At 35.1% G+C, this 20,982-nt stretch overlaps 1 protein-coding gene across 1 annotated transcript in view; it reads left to right on the forward strand.

Moving 5' to 3' along the window:
- HDAC9 (histone deacetylase 9) overlaps positions 1-3,562 on the forward strand; it is a 938,635-nt gene extending 935,073 nt beyond the window's left edge. Inside the window, exon 27 of the mRNA XM_047696020.1 lies at positions 126-3,562. Within this exon, the coding sequence (XP_047551976.1) occupies positions 126-165 (40 nt within the window). The 3' untranslated portion in view covers positions 166-3,562. The remainder of the gene's footprint in view (positions 1-125) is intronic.
- The last annotated feature ends 17,420 nt before the right edge of the window (positions 3,563-20,982 follow it).

Below are 20,982 nucleotides of genomic sequence, written 5' to 3' on the forward strand. Positions count from 1 at the left end.
GGATAACTGAATAACACAAATAAACATCAGAGAGAGCTGAAAAATCAGCTTTGATTATGCATGAAAATCTACAATGTCATTGTGTACTCTTATGCCGTATTCTGATTGCCTGTTTATTTTTACAGAACTGCTGGTGAGCCTATGGAAGAGGAGCCAGCCTTGTGAAGTGCCAAGCCCCCCACCCCCATATTTCCTGTGTGTGACATCATTGTGTATCCCCCCACCCAGCACCCTCAGACATGTCTTGTCTGCTGCCTGGGTGGCACAGATTCGATGTAACGTAAACACTGGGCACAAAATTCCGAACAGCAGCTTCACTTGTTCTTTGGATGGACTTGAAAGGGCATTAAAGATTTCTAAAACGTAACCGCTGTGATTCTCAAGTTACGGTGAACCACTATTGGAAGAAACTGCTTCCAGCATGCTTTTAATATGCTGGGTGACCCACTGCCAGGCCCTAAGTATAAACTAATAACATCCAGTATGGCATTAGATACTATTAATTATTATGGATGCTATGACAGCCAGAGAAATTCTGGGCAAAACCTGAAAAATACTCATTCCTGACATTCTGATCAGTTTCTTAATGGATAATTTTTGTCAGTCTTAAACTGTTTACAGGATTTGTTTTCAGCTATGAACGGACAGCAGTTCCCAATATATTGCAGGGGTTGTTTTGTTTTGTTTGTTTTTTGGCCTTTGTTTTAAACACATGGTTCAATTCTTGCTAGTAAGAGTTCAAGATGGAAAAACTGGGATGAGGCTTTTTTCAATAGAATAAGCCATCCTGTATCTCAAAGTCCAAATGCCAAAGGACCCTCCCATACTGTATGTAATGGTGCAGTATTTTATGTCCATTTTTTTAGAAGAATAACCCTATTTCCTTAACATCCCTCTGTGTGTTCTCACACGTGGGGGATTTGCAGTTGTATTTGAGGATGAGGTCTCCGGTTCCCCTCATACGTCCCTTGCTTTGATGAGAAGTAGTATCAAGCATATGTTCCACAGAGGATGGTCTTAATTTTTTTTTCCAAATCTATCAAGAACCTAGTTTGCACTTTCCATCTTCTTTCCTCCAGCACATGCTTTTTCTTACCTTTCATCCTTCCTTCCTTACAGAAAAGCTAAAGATTACCCACAATCTCCCTGGCTATTCAGGAGATTTGAGTATTTCATTATTTTTAACTTTTCAGGTTAACACAGTTGCTTGGTGTGATGTGTTCTTTTAGCTGAGACACCATGGAGATGAAGCAATATCACTGAATTTTCTAGATCTTCAAAATGTGTTAATGAAGGCATTGCCTATTTGAAGTCACCTTGAATTGTGTTAACCTCAAAGTTGTGCCTTCCTGTGGGGGAAAAAACACACACACAAAAACACATATTTAACTTTTGCACATGTTGCCTTAATGTCAGAGGCTAAAAATAAAGGACATTTATTTCTGAGATGAAAAGCGATTTACTAAATATAAATAGGTTATGCCCCTGCCTCCCTAAATTTTATTTCAATATATAGCTCAAACACCTAAAGACATTGATGTAGAATACCTCGCAGTATTTAATATCTGACAATGCTTTTGAAAGCGTTGATGTTTCTTTTTATATATTTTCCTAACTCAAAGGATATATTAAACCCATAAGGGAAGATTGTCATGCTTTTATTCAGAAATCTGAAAGAAACCTTAATTAAAACAAGGTTTTAGGGAAGGCCATGATATGAAAGATACAGAACAATATGGTTTTAGTTAAAGAGGACTCTAACCTGTAAATCAAAGATGAAAGATCTCACTCAAGTAGAATTATATAACTCCCTTTTGTTATACAGTCAGACCATATTTTTCATGCATTTGGTTTTCTTAGGATTACCATTTTAATTTTAAAGACTTTTATTACATATACAAAAATGGCTGAATACTTGGTTTAACATCTTAGAAATTTGAGACACCCTTTGAAATAGGAAATCTGAAATGGTATGTAACTCAGTATTAAGTAAAAATTAGTTTTATTGCATAAGGGGTAAGGTCAATCTAGATTCATAATAGTAATGAATTTTTGCAAAAAAATTCATATTTTCAGAGAAATTCGTGCCAGTCATATTTGCTAGCTCTTCTATTTTCTGTAATCGCTTGAGGAGATTTACTTACAGAAAACCAAGTAGTGGAGCCAAAGGAATCCCCACCCCCAACAAGGAAACTTACATCATATTTTAATTGGGAACGTAATTGTGACTTTTTAAAATCAACTTGATAGTAACAAATCTCAATTATTACTTTCAGTCCTCCCAGATATTTTTTAGATGTTGAATAAAAAAATGAAACAGTACAGTGCAAGCATACTACTTTGCTGAAGTTGCCTATAATAATCTTGCCACTTACCTACTATACACAACCATCAACCTGATAAAGCCAAATCGCTAGGACATCTCCATGGTTATTTAAATTTAATACATGACACATTAATGAGTTTATCACACATCCTCCCATGTGATACTGTACCCAATTGGTTAGGTCTTCAGGATACTCGGAGAGGCAGATAAACTATGGAGAGGATTAATCACAGCTGAATGTAGTTGTAAGAACAGAATGCCAGTGCTTTTTGATTAGACCGTTACAAACTGTAGCATAGCCCCCGGGGACAGAATGGAGGCTTTTGGAGAATATCAATGCTTCTTTTGAGATAGACCAGCACTTTTTAAAAGGGTGGTTTCATGTGGTAATAGTTTTCTTCACTTATATATTTAATTTTTATTGCTCATAATAAGAGGTTATTAGAACTCCTCTCTAAATATTATCAATAATATATCTTTCTGATCCGTACTTTGAAGGTTAAATACACAAGCTTTCTCACAATCTCATAGCTCATACATGATGAATAAAAATGATGACTTTTTAGAAACCAATTCGTAAACAATCATAGGGCTTTAAAATGTTTTGATAATAAGTACCAAAAGAAAATTTTCTCAATTATATAGTACAATCCAAGGTTGCATATAGAATTTAAAAATAGACAATTTTATTAGGATAAGTAAAATGGACTTCAAGTGGTAATTGAGGCTATTTAATTATTGCTTAGTAAATAGGAAGAACATTTTGAGATGAAATATTTTAAAACATTTTTAACAAATTTACAACATCGATATTAGAGATAGAAATCCACTTTTAGAGAAAACAGAGATACTCATGAAAAACTATTGCAAATCACATTTCATTACCAATCATAAGAATTGAAACCTTGCCTTCAGTTTCGACTATAACCCTTTGCAAAACTTTCACACACCTCTCACTGAAGATGAGCAGAAGTACCTGGCTGGCTCAGATAGTAGAGTGTGAAACTCTTGATCTTGGGGTTGTAAGTTCAAGCCCCAGCTGGGTGTAGAGATTACTCGAAACCTTTTTATAAAAAAAGAAAGAAAGCATTGAAAGCAGGACAACTCCTCACGCAATTTCAGAAACTGTAAGGGCTGGTCTCTCCTAATAGTTTAGTACTATTTTGTTTCCGAAGGTCATTCGTAAAGCTTTGTGGATTTACTGGGTTTCATCACAGACTCCATATGGAAGTAAAATAGAATGACCCTGTGGAAAGTCTCCTTGGAGAAAATTTCTCTTCAATCAGTACTTTTATACTTATTTTTTATACCAGCATCTATGTTTAGTATGGTTTATTTAAAATATTTCTTACTATTTTTCTTTTGAAAGTTTACACTCAGTTTATCTCAGTGAAAGTATTAAATGTCCAACAGCCACAAAACAAACAAGCCAAAGGTTTCTGTCTTAAAAGCAATTCATTCTGAGATTGAAATAATCACTCTGTCAGAATTTGACATTGTCATTTCTAGTGGCATCTATCTTAACATTCTTTTCGTGCTTCAGGAATGAAATCACTTGACTTGCTGAGAAAATAAGAGAAAAAAAAAAAGTAGTAGGGAACAACACCTACCTGTTCAGCTATTCCATAAAAAGGGCATTTTCACCTCCAAAAGAAATGAAAACCAGATGATCTAAGCTAAGAAATGGAGGCTTTCTATTGTCATCTTCAAAACTGGTCATCAACATGGCCATGATCTTCTTCAAATATCTCTTGTATTCCCAGAGGATACAATTGTATTTTGGTCTCCAGCAGTATTTTATACTATTTACTCCCTTTTGAATAAAGTATTATGAGTATTACATCACCTGAATTAACACCATCACTACAATATGGAAGTGCCCATGTGTGTCTTCTTTTCCCAGTCATATTTACATTGAAAATCATAGCCCGTGCCTCCTTGCTTTTACTCCATCAACTGCTTCATGAAACAAAGCATGCTTGTCATGTGGTCCAGAGTATAAATATTTTAGATGAACATGGTTTACTCATACAGGACTCTAGAACTTGATTTCTCCAAATCAGCTGCAGTCTATTTTTTTATGAAATACATGGCTGGTTTTACATAATGGTTTATGCAACACTGAGTCAATTAAAATATGCTGGAAATAGCTGGGTCAGACTGTTGAAACTTAGACTGTTCATCTGGGGCTTTGGGGGCTTAATCTCAATAATAGAGTAATAGGGGTGTAACAATTTCTCAAACCATCTTAATTCTCAAACTGGAACTTTTAGCAAATACATGGTGAATTCACCATATAGTGGCAGTCTTCCTAACCAGTCATTTCCACCTTTCTCTCCTTCTCTTGTCCAACTGCCAATACCAAATTGCCGTATCTAAACTATCAGAGTAATCACTTAAATCTCTATATTTCCTAAGTAAAAACAACCTTGGCAACTTATTTTCTGAACACTACTAGGTGTGCTTTGATTCATGTATATAAACTCTGATGGATACTCTTTATCTTCCTTTTTACCTTTTCCTTTTCAAGAACCACTTGACTTTTTTTGACTATTCTTATTTTAAAATATAGATCCAGTTATTGTCTTTTGGTCTACAATTTTGGACCTGGTACTTTGTTTTATTAATACAGAATTTTTCTTTTGGTCTCCAATATAGGTTTCCACCGTTCTTGGTACTGCCTATTTGTGTTGTACTAGTAATCACATAAAGAAAATTGTATATACACTTTTCTCGCCCTTTGGATGATGCCTTTGTGAGTCAAACTCAGAGGCATAAACTCTAACCTGAAGAAAAAAAAAATGGCAGAAGTGTAATTTTAAATCAATATAATTTGGAAATAAGATATTATTTCCAGACTATTCAAAGAAAATTGGAGTTCTTTTATTTTTCTGTTTGGGCCTTAGGCACATTAGAGGCAAATGTTGCAACATCAAAGAAAATAAGGAGGGTCAAATGTTTTGTGGGACAATGTAGTCATGTCCTTTAGGCTTCATTTCAGTGCCCTTTCTTAGAGTTGGCATTTTATGACACTTGATATCTTGCAGCAATTTCAGGCTATTGCTTTTATTAACTTAAAATTGAGTAGAAATGAAGTAATAAAACAACTGAGGAAATAGGAATTCTGAGATCTGAGGAGGAATTGCACTTCCTTAGGGATGAAAAAAAATTGTTTTTAGATAAACTCTACCTATGCTTTTTCTAAATTTTAAGATTCTTAAACTTTTTCTGGATGAGCAGTGTCAGTATCTGTCTCCACAAAAGCTGGGTTATATGAAATTGCCCTTTCCGTGGTTGCTAGGCCTAAGAAGTGTTCTGTTACAAGTGAATGATTATTTTGTAGATTATAGCCTCGTCACTTTGTGTCATTTGAAAGCAAATATCCTGATATTTTTAGACAAGGTGGGCAGGGCAGGCAGGAAACCAATATTTATTACTCTCATGATTAAACACTTTAGATCAGGCTTGTTGATGTGTATGCCAATAATCTGGAGTTTCTGGCTTTGTGTAAAATGAAAATGTCTTTTCTATTGTGGTCTGATATCTGTTTCTGTAATAAGATCATTTTGTTGTCCTCTGTGCACCAGTGGTTTTGCCCTTAATTTTTTTGGCTAGCATTCACCAAAATCTGTCATCCAGAGCTGCTGAGAAAAATACATGTTGCCAAACTTCTTTTCTTAAAATTGTGCTGCCAGTGATGTTTTCCCAGATGTGAAAAATAATTATCTAATAAAGGATTAATACCTAATAACAATACCATTGTTGAACATGCTCATGGAATGTTTACCTTCTTTCTGATTCCTTTTTTGTATTTAAAAATATTGAATGGATAATTCAATGGTGTGTTCCAAATTATTGTCAATGTTACTAATGTTGTGATTCTCCTTCAAAGAGGATGAAAGATCCCCCTTTGTCTTCTGTTTTCTACTGAATTAGATTTTCCTCTAGTCCTAGTGTGAATAAAAGCTGTTTGAAATAAAAGTGTTCTTATTTGTCTACCTCCTTATGTTCACCATTAGACTCTGAAGACTAGATATTTGACAAGTATTTGCTGAATAAATAAAATATTAATTATAAATTATTGTGACATATACTGTTCCACTTTCAAAAGGGCTTCAAAAACTGCAAGGGTTATTTGCAAATAAGCCCCCTTTATAAAGGGAGAATTAATAAAAAAAGAAAAAGTTGGTTAAGACAGAGTTGCTCTTTGAATGTAATATGCTGGTCAGGATAAAGAATCATAGTTCACACTGGTTAAGCCCAAACTCGTGCCTGTTACTCTACTGAGCACTATAGCAGAATTACATTATTCATCACATGACCGCTACATCATGTATCATTACTCCAACTTACAGATGAGGCATGGAGCATGAAAAAGATTAACTCATTACTTACCCACGGTTACAGATAGTAAGAGATAGGCTTAAATTCCTGTCTACATCTATCTGGCTCTAAAGTCTTTCCTCTCTCCAAATGGCATACATGATATGGCAAAGATGGCGTACTAAAGATATTTTTTAACTATAAAACTATGACCTTCAGAATAGACTATATGCTCAGTCTCTGCTAACCTCATGATTTTATTAAATTATCATTTTAAATGGATTTGGTAATTGCGGCTAGGTTTGTACAGTAAGTGCAAGTTACAAAACAGTTCTCTCCCCCAACCCCATTTCGACATCTTTCTTTAATCAGCCAACAACCCTAAGATGTCTTTGGAATACATATTTCAAAAACTCTTGAAATCTATTCCAAGACCAAAACTTATTTTTGTGTTTTATAACCCCCTGTAATGTTTAACAGCCTAAAACATAACTGTTTCCAGTGGACAATGGCTTGGATTCCTTCTGGGGAAAGATAGTAATGTTTTGTCTAACAGAAAATAAACTTGAGATGGAGTGGGTGGGTAGAGTCAATTTCAATGGTAAACACCTTTGGTTTAATGAGATTTATCGAATGGCAAATGTTACTTCATGGTTCTTTGTTTCTTTTAAGTTTCCATGGTGAAAAAAGAGTAACTGAAAATGAGAATGAGTGTATTGTTTTTAAAAACTAGTTTGTAGTTAAAAATAGAAGACTAAAGAATTTCTTTTACTACTTACACTTTTGGAATTTTTTGACTTAAAATACTTCCAAATATTATAATTACAGCTTTGTAATATCAGTATCAATTCCCATGCTCCTTCCAGTTGACCATAACTGGACGATTCTGCACATATCCTAATAAGTACTTTGGAAAAGACTGATAGTTGCTCTTCCACATGTCATAAGAATAGGGGAACAAGATTCAGAGATGGAAGTGAATGAATTCCCATTTTTAGCATTTAAAAAGCTAGAGATACAATAAAGGAAAGATTGCACTTAGGTTAAGTCAGATTTTTTGAGTCCTTACTATATTTAGAAAAGGGACTATTAACTTTCTATTGAAATCTTATAAAGTACATGTAAAATTTGATACAGTCCCACATACATTTTTTGCTTTTTCCCAAAAAATAATCATTCCAAAAGTCTAAGATTTAAAACTTAAGATGTCATAAAGCAAATCAATTTAATCATGTGATAAAATTACTTTTAATAAATTATACATTCATGAAGATTTGATTAGCGATGAAGATTTTATATCGATTTTAAATGAGGTTTTTCCCCTAAAGAATCTGTATTTTTAGTGTGCTCTTCATAAGATTTCTCCTTCACTAAACATTTTATTTTAGTTGCTTATTTTTAAAATAAATATATTAATAGTTATTAAGCCCTTAGTCTGGGCTCTCATTTATCTCTCAAAACGCTCCCTTGGGAGGAATAATTTAATAGATAAGGAAATTGAGGCTTAATTGCCAGAAAGAAAAGCCTATCTTCTTTACTGCTAGTCAAACAAGTATATTCAATGTAACCAGCATTCACTGAATGCCTACAAGATGTCACATGTATTCAGTACTTGTTCTCATAATAGCAAGGAGAATAACAAGAAAATTGGCAATATGGCTGTATAAAAGAAATGAAAGTTTCATGAGAACTCCCTCTTATATAGCTACAAAAGAAATACTACCAAAGAATGGATTTAGGTTTAGAATTGTGTGATACTAAGGCTTTAAACAAAGTGTGGCCTGTCTTTCTCCATTGAATTATGACATAGAGGCAGACACACAATACATAGGAGAGATATTTGTTCTCTAAATTACATAAAATTACATTCACAGGAAGATTTGGGCAAAGATCTATCAAAAGGGTCGATATGATTTAGGGCATTTATTTTTTTTTTAATTTTTTATTTTTTCAGCATAACAGTATTCATTATTTTTGCACCACACCCAGTGCTCCATGCAATCCGTGCCCTCTACAATACCCACCACCTGGTGCCCCCAACCTCCCACCCCCCACCCTAGGGCATTTATTAATGTCCCTTTCATCCCTAATGTCTACCATCCCTAATGTCAACATTCAATTAAAAGTATATAATGTTGAGAATTAGAACGAGGAGATTAAATTTGTAGAGAGCCTAAAAATCCCCTCAAATTTCTTTCTAGGGGTGCCTGGGTGGCTCAGTCGTTTAAGCATCTGCCTTTGGCTCAGGTCATGATCTCAGGACATTGGATTCCCTCCTCAGTGGGCATCTGCTTCTCCTTCTCCCTCTGCTTGCCGCTCTCCCTGCTTGTGCTTACTTTCTCTGTGTCAAATAAATAAGTAAAATCTTAAAAAAAAAGAAAGAAAGAAAGAAAAATTGCTTCCTAAATTTTAAGCATTTGGATTTTTGTCATTATTTATTTTTTTAATCAGTTAATTATAATTTCTGTGCATCAAGTCCCAGATAATCATGTTCTTCAATAACCATTTCTGCTTTATCTCATTTGCCCTTTAACGAAACATAATTTCCAACCTCTCTTACTTTTTAAAGCAGTGATACTGATAAATGGTACTCTTAGTTCTTTGATCAGACCCCAAATCCTGATAGGCTGTACCACTCTCATCAGACTGTATTTATACAGGGTCTCTGTGCCATTAAACTTGGCTGCCACTGTGAAATTTGAATTTCTCCAGTTTAAAATTCAGCCCATACTTAACTAAATGCATTCTAACTTCTTTTTTTTTTTATAGTTACATGTATGTCTCTCTCAAGACCCAGCAATCCCACATAGTCAAAAACACTGCTTTGCAATTACTGAATATTATAAAAGGATTGCTAGATGCAGTGAAATAGTCCCTTCTTGTCACTACTCCTTTAAGCTCAATGGAAAGTGAATGGAAACATATATGGGGTCCCATACTATAAACTGTTATAAAATCCCTGTCCTTTTTGTTGAGATCAAGCCAAGTCAGGTATATAGAACTTTAAGAAACAATTTTAGGGGCGCCTGGGTAGCTCAGTCGGTTGAAGCCTCTGCCTTCAGCTCAGGTCATGATCACGGTCCTGGGATCAAGCCCCGCATCCATCGGGCTCTCTGCTCAGCAGGGAGCCTGCTTCCCCCGTTCTCTCTGCCTGCCTCTCTGCCTACTTGTGATATCTGTCTGATAAATAAATAAATTTTTAAAAATCTTAAAAAGAAAAAAAAAGAAACAATTTTAAAAGTAGCCAACTATATAAATCTTGTTTACTCTCAAGTTTGGTTGATGTATTTATTCCCAGAGTATTCCCAGAGAAGGAAATGCAGAACTGGAAATCCAAACTTTTGGTCTCCAGACCCATTTCTACCATGAACTAGCTTGTGATATTGGGTAAATTCCCTATCTTATGGCCTTAATTTATTTTTTCTCTTTAATGCTTTGAAAGTTAAACATTATACTTCTGTTATTTTAGGAAAATTATACGTTATATTTCTATCATTTTAGAGGTTACTTATATTATTAAAATACCCATTTGACTTAACATCATTTAGTCTTAATTATCCATCTGTACTTTCCTCTTACAGAATACAAAAGCCTTAAATTGCACTGATTCCTATATATGCTATTTTATTTTATGTCTTATCATTGTCTAGTATTTAATTTCACTTTTTTGAACCTTGATTTTATTTATAATATAGCTTTAGTGCACTCATTATTAGTATTTTCTATTTGCGACAATAGTAATAGTCAATAATTACTGATATTTCATTATGTTTGCCAAATTTCTTGCCCAGTAATTTTGCTTACGCCCCACTATTTTCTTCCTTCAGGCTTGGAGTGATTAATGTTCTCCTATTTTCTCTGTCCGAAATGTGTTTTTTTGGTCTCACTCTTAAATAATATGTTGGCTGAGCATAAAATTCTAGGTTCCAAATTATATTTTTCTCAACACAATGATAACATCATTTTATTGTAGTCCTACCTGTACTTTAGCTGCTTAGATGTCAGTAATTACCTAATTATTTTTCCTTTGAAAGTAATCTCTTTTTTCCCTCCAGATTTATTAAGATCATCTCTGTAAGATGTTGTGATCTTTTTGTTTATCCTTCAAGAGACTTGCATTTCTTAAATCTGAAAATTAAATTCTTTCCTCTATTCTGTGTACTTTAAGTTATTTATGATTGAGAGTAGTCCCCTCAATCTTCTATTTCCTTCTCTCTCGTTGGATATAGCTCTTATTATACCCATACTGATAGGCTTCACTATACTTTTTGTCCATAAACTTGCCTTTTACATTTTCCATTACATTGTTTTTCTATGCTGCCCTCTGCAAAATTTCCCCTTATCATTCAGGTCTAATTTTATACATTTCTATCTTATGAAGTTTAACTTTCAGAGACCATATTATTCATATATACTCACCTTTTTTCCCTAATATCCCATTGTCCTGGTGTCTTGTTTTCTTATTGCTTAAACTTCCTGTTTTACATTTTAATTATTTTCTACACATACAATTTATAGTGTCTATCAGAGTTCTCTATGATCTCAGGTACTCAGGAATTGTTTAAATTGGTTTATTTATTCTTTTGAAAATGTTCTGTTGTGAATTCATGTTCAGTGGGCTTTTACCAGTGGAAATTCCATATTACCTGGATTGAGGACATATCCCTTTTGAGCAGTTTTGGATTTTCTTCTGGCATGGATCTCAGGAGTTTTACTATGTAGGACTATTTTGATGTTCATTTTGCTGCTTGTAGGTTGTTGATCTTATAACTAATTTGAGTTTAAGTCTCAAATCTGTGTGCAAGTTTACCAATCATCAGGAAAAATTTTTTTCCCACCCAGTGTCCACAAAGAAATTAGGGCCTCCTTGTCATTCTGTTGTCCATGGGCGATTGTAATTTTTAGTCTACCCTACCACTTAGGAAATCACCCTTTCAAAGATCCTCCCTAATTGTGAGCACGTGTGTGTAGGATGGGTTTTTCGGTTCCATTTTTTTTTTTTTTTTTTTTTTTGCCTCAGGAAGTCCCAAGTGTTCATCTTTGCATAGGTATTAAAGCATAACCCCTTGGGTTACTTACCCTGGCAAATCCCTATGACCCTATCTCAAGCCCGTGGCAGCATCAGCTCTCCCACCTGCCACTCTTATTTTCAGTGCTTTCTTCCTTACTTGTACTTGGAGGTGTTCACCAGCAGGCTTTGGCGAATTTATCTATACATTTAAAAGAATTTTTCATTTGGTTTTTCTTGATCTTTACAGGGGAACTGCTACTGTTTAACTGGTCCTTCACACTGACAGTACTGAAAGTGGTCTCAGGCTCTTTCTGTGAAATGAGAGCACTGGATATCTGATCTCCACAGTTCTGTTTAGCTCTGCTATTCCATGAATTCTTCATATGCATGAAATTGTTGCTTTGGTTTCTGAAACCGCTGGTCTTCCATTGCTTAAGAGAACCCCTCACTCTGCATAGAGTTACTGATGTAAGGGTTTTCACAAACCTAAAATGATAAGAGTTCGCAGACTACCTCAAGAGAGAAAAGGAGGTTAGAAGCAGTTGTGATATCCGCAGAGATTTAATTACTCCTAATTAATTAGGAATTGTTTTGACGTTCTGTTGTTTCAATGCTCTGTAATCTATCCATGACAATGCAGTGCTGGTGTCCGTCTTTGGGTTGTATGTGCTTAATCTCACTGTTGGTAGCAAATGTGAAGAGGATGGCATAGCAGTGAGTTCCACTTGTCTGAACCTCAGAAGTTAGGATAGGGTTACATGGACATCATTTTCTTGTCTCTCAAAAAATGATGGGGAAATAGATACTCGTCACATGTCAGAGAGCAACAGATTTGGGCTAATGCTTGGCAGGAATATACATAGCTGAGGTTTCATTTCTTTGCTCTCTAGTACATACTGTGGCCATGTTAAAGTTCAGGCTTCACATTCCTTTCTGGTGAAAAAAGGATTTAATGAACATGCTACATGTTCCTCTAGATGCTAAATGGCATGCGTCTTCCTCTCATTTTGGCTACCCCTTTCTGAATACCTTGGATATGTTGTGCATGGGTATCTTTCCAACTAAAGAGTACTTACTGAGAAGGAAGAGAAATCATTGCTGTGGGACAAAAACATTTTCCTTCAAAAAAGAATGTACAAGCACACAAAAAAGATGTGGGATTTTTATGAATCATATCCTGTAATTTTTCACTTTTTTTCCAGCTACCTCCTTCTTAGAACAGAATCCAAGAAAACCAAAGAAAACTATTTGTACTGTGAGCAAAAATTTTGCCAAATTGAATTACATAATTCATCCAGCAGATTTGATGAGTTCCTGGATGCAATTTGCAAATTTGCATTTTGGGCACAAGGAAATAATGCATTTGTTATATATGAAAAAACACAGTGCTTATTACAAAACCATATTTTGTAACTGCTCAGGAATGTCTCTGTATATATGTATAGTATATATACTTAGGCATGAAACTTGGCTATTTATCACGTATACTTCAGAATATTTGACAGTGAACATGGTGAACTACGGAATCAAATTTATGAATTATCAGAAATTAGGCATTTTTATAAAATCATGATTAAAATATTAATTTTATTAACAATGATCAACTTCCAAACTTTGGAATCATACTTGGTTTCAGTGTACATTATCCCTCATTTCTCAAAATTAACATTCTCAATTATGGAGAGGAGGGTTTGTATCAGCAAGATGTTGGACTAGGGAGCTCCGGGGCTTCATTCCCTTACCAAATTATCAAATAAACATCCTCAGACTGACTGACATAACTTTATAGGTACTCTGGAAAACAGCTAAAGATTACAACAACCAAACAAATGCCCAATCAAGAAAAAGCCATAGAATGGTAGTAAATTTCCTGGTGCTTCTCTTCACCTTTGCCCCAGCTCCTTTACATCCTTGCACAATTCTCTGCAGGTCAGGAGGAAGTGGCTTGTCTTTGCTCAGACTGCTTTAACAAAACACTATAGACTAAAAAACGGACATCTATTTCTTACAAATCTGGAGATGGAGAAGTCTGAGATCACCAGAATAACTGGGTTTTGGTTAAGGCCTTCTTCCTGACTTGAAGGCGGCTGCCTTCTTCGTATATCCTCATACGGTGGATAGAGGAAACTCTGTTGTCTCTTCTTTTTCTAATAAAGCACTAATTCTATCATGAAGTCTCCACCTATATGGCCTATATAATCTAAACCTAATTACCTCCCAGAATCTCCAACTTCTAATTCCATGCTTTGGAGGTTAGGAATTCAGTATATGAGTTCAGGAGAGGGACACATTGAGTCCATAATGGGGCGAATTCCTAATTCCCTCCCTTGGGCTGGAAAGAGCACAGTGGAAATTGTAAAGCTCTGGCAATGTAAAAAGATTAAACTCCCTAATCAAAAGATATACATTGGTGGAATGGGTTTAAAAAAAAAAAAAAGCAAGATCCTAGGATGCCTGGGTGGGTCAGTTGCTTAAGCCGCTGCCTTCGGCTCAGGTTATGATCCCATGATTCTGGGATCGAGTCCCACATCAGACTCCTTGCTTGGCAGGGAGCCTGCTTCTCCTTCTGCCTCTGCCTTCCTCTCTGCTTGTGGGTGCTCTCTCTCTCTCTCTGACAAATATATAAATAAAATCTAAAAAAACAAAACAACAAAAACAAACAAAAACAGGATCCAGCTATGAGCTGTCTATATGAGAGACATTTTATTTTATTTAAAAAAATTTTAATTGAAGTGTAGTTGACACACAATGTTACGTTAGTTTTAGGTGTACGACATAGTGACATAGTGATTTGACAAGACTATTATATGCTTACCACAAGTGTTGCTACCATCTGTTACCATACAACACAATTATACCATTGACTAAATTCTCTACACTATACCTTTCATCCCCATGACTTTTTAATCTCTCACCTCCCACCACTTCACCTGTTTTGCTCATCCCTACAACCCCCTCCCTATGGCAGCCATCAGTTTGTTCTCTGTATTTATGGGTCTGTTTCTGCTTTTTTTTTTTTTTTTTGGTTTATTTTATTTGTTTGATTTTAGTTTCTACATATAAATGAAATGTTATGGTATTTGTCTTCCTCTGACTGATTTCATCTGGCATAATACATCCTAGGTCCACCCAAGTTGTCGCAAAAGGACTCAGTAATATTTTTATGACTAATTTTCCAGGAGATACACACACACACACACACACACACAAGATATACATATATATACACACGCATATCTCATCCTTTTTATGATTGAGTAATATTCCATTATTCCATTATTATATATCCAATAATATTAATATATATTATATATATAATATATATATCCAGTAATATTCCAATAATTCCATTATTACATATCACATCTTTATTCATCTACCTATGAACACTTGGATTGGTTTCATATCTTGGCTATTGTAAATAATGCTGCAATAAACATAAGGATGCATGCATCTTTTCAAATTTGTGTTTTGGTTTTCTTTCAGTAAATACTCAGTAGCGAAATTACAGATCACATGGTATTTCCATTTTTAATTTTTTCAGGAACTTCCATACTGTTTTCCACAGTGGCTGTACCCCCACCAACTGTACAAGCATTCCCTTTTCTCTAAATCCTCTCCAACACTTGTTATTTCATGCCTTTTTGATTCTAGCTATTCTGACAGGTGTAAGTGGTATCTCATTATGCTTTTGATTTGCATCTCCCTGATGATTACTGTGCTGAGCATCTTGTCATGTGTCTGTTGGCCATGTGAATGTCTTCTTTGGAAAAATGTCTATTCAGGTCCTCTGCCCATTTTTAGTCAGATTATTTGTGGTTTTTTGGCTTTTAGTTGGATAGGTTTTTGTATATATTTTGAATATTAACCCTTTATCTGATATACCACTTTGAGTGTCTTCTCCCATTCAGTAGAATGCCTTTTCATTTTGTTGATGATTTCCTTATGCAAAAGTTGGTTTTTTTTTAATTTTGGTGTAGTCCCAATAGTTTATTTTTGCTTTTATTTCCTTTTCCTACAGAGTCATATCTAGAAAAATGTTGCTAATATCATTGTCAAGAAATTACTGGCTTTCTTCTAGGAGTCTAATAATTTCAAGTCTCACTTTTAGGTCTTTAATCCATTTTGAGTTTATTTTTGTATATGGTCTAAGAAAGTGGTCCAGTTTCATTCTTTTGCATATAGCTGTACAGTTTTCCCAGAACCTTTTATTGAAAAATCTACCTTTTCCCCATTGTATATTCTTGCCTCCTTTCTCATAGACTAATTGACCATATAAACATGGGTTTATTTCTGGGCTCTTTATTCTGTTCCACTGATCTATGCATCTGTTTTTGTGGCAGTACCATACCATTCTGTCTACTACAGCTTTGTAGTATATCTTGAAATCTGGGATTGTGATACCTCTTGTTCTTTCTCAAGATTGCTTTAGCTATTTATGTGTGGCTCCGTACAAATTTTAGTATTATTTATTCTAGTTCTATAGAAAACACAATTGCTATTTAGATAGGGATTGCATTGAATGTATACATTGCTTTGGGTTGTATGGACATTTTAATAATATTAATTCTTCCAACCCATGAGCATGAAGTATCTTTCCATTTGTTTGTGTCGTCTTCAACTAAAGGGACACATTTTAGATCTAAGAACACACATGGGCTAAAAGTGAAACAATAGGAAAAGATATCTCATGCAAATAGTAACCTAAAGAGGGCAGAGATGGCTATATTTTCATCAGAAAAAAATAGATTTTTGGGGCGCCTGGGTGGCTCAGTGGGTTAAGGCCTCTGCCTTCGGCTCAGATCAGGATCTCAGGGTCCTAGGATCGAGCCCCGTATCGGGCTCTCTGCTCAGCAGGGAGCCTGCTTCCTCCTCTCTCTCTGCCTGACTCTCTGCCTACCTGTAATCTCCAGCTGTCAAATAAATAAATAAAATCTTTAAAAAAATAGATTTTAAGGCAAAAAGTGTCACAAGACAAAGAACATTTTATACTGATAAAATGGTCAATTCACCTGGAAGATATAATAATTATAAATATACCTAAATGAAACATTAGAGCACATAAATATATAAAGCAAAGATAACATGAAAGCTTATGGGATACAGTTAAAGTAGAGCTAAAAGGGAAATTTATAGTTTAAATATTTCCATTAAAAAGGAAGAAACGTCTCAGGGCACCTGGGTGGCTCAGTCGGTTAAGCATCTGACTCTTGGTTTCAGCTCAGGTTATGATCTTGCAGTCATGGAATGGAGCCCAACATTGGGCTCTGCACTCAGTGTGGAGTCTGCATTAGAGTCTCTCTCCCTCTCCCACCCACTCAAACTCTCACTCTCTCTCTCTCAAATAAATTAATTAAATCTTTAAAAAAAAAAAAAGAAGAAAGGCCTGAAACCAATAACTTAACTTTTTACCTTAAGGAACAAAAAGTAAAAGATGAACAAACTAAATCCAAAGCTTACAGAAGGAAGGAAATAATAAGATTAATGCAGAGATAAATAGAAGTGAGAACAGGGGGGGAAAAAAACAGAGAAAACAAACATGACCAAGAGTTGGTTCTTTGGAAAAATCCACAAAATTAACAAACCTTTATATAGCTTGACAAAGGAAAACAGAAAAGACCCCAAAAACCCTAAAATCAGAAATACAAGAAAGGATACTACTACCGATTTTTAGAAGCAAAAAGGATCATGAGAGTAATGTGAACAATTATACTCCAACAAATTGGATAACCGATAAGTAATAGACAAGATCCTAAAAATACAATGTACCAAGACTGAATCATGAAGAAATAGAAAATCTGAATAGGCCTATAACTAGTAAGGAGAGTGAATCAATAACCAAAACCCTTCTAACAATAAGGTGTTTTACCCAAGAACAAATGGCTACAGTGATGAATTATAACAAACATTTAAAGAACATCTCTCCTTCTCTGTCTCTTCCAAACAAATGAAGGGGAGGGAGCACTTCCTAACTCATTTTATGAGGCCAGCATCGGCCTGATATCAAAGCCAGACAAAGATGCTAAAAGAAAATTATGGACAAATATTCCCTTTGAATATTGACATAAAAATCTTCAACAAAATATTAGCAAACAAAATTCAACAGAGTGTTAAAAAGATTATACATTATGACCAAGTGGGTTCTAATCCTAGAATACAAGGATACTTTAACTTACAAAAATCAGTCAGTGTAATACACCACATTAACAGAATGGAAAGAAAACCCACATGTTCATCTCTATTCATATTTAAAATGCAGTTGACAAAATTCAACATCCTTCATAATAAAATTTTAACAAACTAAGAAGAGAAGTGACCTACTCCAAATAATAAAGACCATATATGAAAACCCATATCCAGCATCATACTGGCATTAGTCACTAGATTTCTCCAGAAAAACAAAACCAGTAAGATATATACATATAAAAAATATTATAAAGAATTGACTGACAGGATTATGGAAGCTGACAAATCCCAATATCTGAATCTGGCAAGCTGAAGTCCTAAGAGAGACAAGGGTGTTATTCCAGCCTGAGAGGTAAACAGGTTCCAAACCCAGAAAAAGCCAGTGTTTCAGCTTAAGTCTGAAGGTAGGAAAAAAGTGATGTCCCCATGTGAAAACAGTGAGGCAGAAGAAATGCCCCTCACTCATGGGAGCGTCAGCATTTTTGTTCTAGTTAGGCTTCCAACTGATTTGATGAGGCCCACCCAAATTAGGGAGGACAACCTGAGTTTTTCAGTCTACTGATTCTTTGTTAATTAGAAACATCCTCAAGAACACTCCAAGACAATGACTGACGAAATGTCTGGGCACCATGTAGCCCAATCAAGATGACACCTAAAATTAATCACCACATTATTCAGTGGTTGAAACTGAAAGCTTTTCTTCTTAAATCTGGAACAGAGATGCTCACTTTCACCACTTTGATTCAACATTTTACTGGAAATACTAGCCAGAGCAACTAGACAAGAAAAAGAAATAAAGACACCAGATTAGAAAAGAAGATACTAAAATGATATCCAGTCACTGATGACATATTTCCTAAAATCAAAACTTACTACGAGGCTCTGGTAATTAAAACACTGTGGTACAGGCATGACCTCAGACATATAGATCAATGGAATAGGATAGTGAGCCCAGAACTAAATCTGCACATATTCGGACAAATGATATTTGACAAGGGTGCAAGACCATTCAACAGAGAATGGACAATATTTCCAATAAATGGTACTGGGAAAAGTGGATTGCCATCTCGTATGGTGACTAATATAATAAAAAAATTAAATGCTAGAAAGTAACACAGGAGTGTTAGTTTCAGTTTACCTTATAAAATGTGGCTGAATCAAATAAACGTGTGCTACCAAAATTTAATTAATTAATTAATTTGGACCCTTACCATACATCATATATGAAAATAAACTCAAAATGGATAAAGACCTAAACATAATAGCTAAACCTGTAAAACACTTAGAAGATAACAGAAGAAAATCTTTGTGATGTTGGATTTGATAATGATTTCTTGGATATGGTATACTAAAATCACAGACAACAAGAGAAAAAATTGTGACGATGGACTTTATCAAAATTGAAAACTTTTGCTCATCAAGGGATATTATCAACAGAGTGAGAAAACAAACCATGGGATGGGAGAAAACATTTGCAACTCCTGTATCTGCTATGGAATTAATATCCAGAATATATAAAGAATCTAACTCAAGAACCAAAAAAAAAAAAAACAAAAACAAAAACAAAACAAAACAAAACAAAACAAAACTAACCCTGATTTTAAATGGGCAAAAGACTTGAACAGACATTTCCCCAAAGAAAATATACAAATGACCAATAAGCACATGGAAAGATGTTCTTCTAGTATAGTGTACTGCTTGATGTTAGGCTTTTTGATTACAGTATTTAAATGCTAAACATTAAGCATTGGATTACTGAAGCACCTAATGCAAAATATATCTATCTTAAACAGACCTATTGCCAGCTATATGACACAGCTACTAACAAAGCAACCAGATAACAAATGAGCTCCCCAACCCCCTGCCCTAAAGGTCCTACTTTCACAAAACCATGGGTAACTTAGACCACTTGAGTGACCTCATTTCTTCCTTCCTGCTCCCCAATTTCTGCTCTCATGATTTAATCAATAAAGAGTGAGCTTGCAAAAAGCTTAGACATCCCAATCTCAGGCCCTAATAAAAGAAGAACCCCAAAATTGCACATTCTAACTCATGACCTTGCTAGATGGACCACAGACATGCCAGGTACCTTTCCTGGAGGATAAGAAATCCCTTACTCCCTTATGAGTAATAATCTTGTTCTTTTAAGTATCCTGCTGATTTTTGCTGAAGTATATCCTGCATTCATAGTAAGAAGCACAAGACTGGTCCAACCACAACAATAGTCCCAGTCGGGGTAAGTGTCTCCAAGAGCTTGCTATCAATGGCGCCAGGAGAGTGCCTTCAACATTCCTAATCAAAAGTATCACTATCAATAGTCTGTGTCCCACACAACAATCTTTGCAAAGCCATTGGCATATCTGGTAGGAAGGACTAAGATTCCTTTTGTATGCTCAAATATCTCACCAAATTTTAAACCATTTTGCTTTGTCTCAGTATTTCTCTAAACCTGGTTTCCGTATCGGAGGCCACGATAAGAATGTGATGTTCAAATCTGGCAAACTCTTAAACATGACTCAGTGCCAAAGTCATTCCTAAACTGTGTCATCAGAGCTATTCGGCCGTCTGCCCTAAATTTACCCCCAATCATTTACAGCAGGCAATGTATTTAAAATAAAGTTTTTAGCTTCATAAGGAAAAAGACAAATACCCTTAAGAAAACCGTGCATTAAATTTAAAATCATCTACCCACAGGGGTATTGTGGAAAAACAGAACTTAGAAGGCAGAAATACCTATGAATACTTGAAGGAAAACACCAGGAGAGCAGAAGACACTTTCAAAAAGAAGGTTGAAAGAGCTAAGAACAAACCTGCTTTATAGCATGACTGTAAAATCTTCAAAAGGAGGAGCTATGTTACTCTTTGCTATGATTAATAACCTTTCTTCTAGTAGAAAATGAAATCTCTTTTCTTCCTGCTCATCTGCACTGAGTCAAGAATTTTTGGTGGAAAAAAATCCTTATACTCATCTATTCATATAGGGGGAATATCTATGATCTACTGAATGATTTCATTTGAAGCCAACCACACAAAAAGAAGCAGTCTTGCTTTCCAAGGCTCTAAGAAGTTGTGAAGCCTGTGCAGATTAATGTATGATAGATATAACACCACTGTGGGATTTCTCTACAAAGAGCTT

The sequence above is a fragment of the Lutra lutra genome, chromosome 11 (genome assembly GCF_902655055.1).
Source record: "Lutra lutra chromosome 11, mLutLut1.2, whole genome shotgun sequence".
Taxonomy (NCBI): Eukaryota; Metazoa; Chordata; class Mammalia; order Carnivora; family Mustelidae; genus Lutra; species Lutra lutra.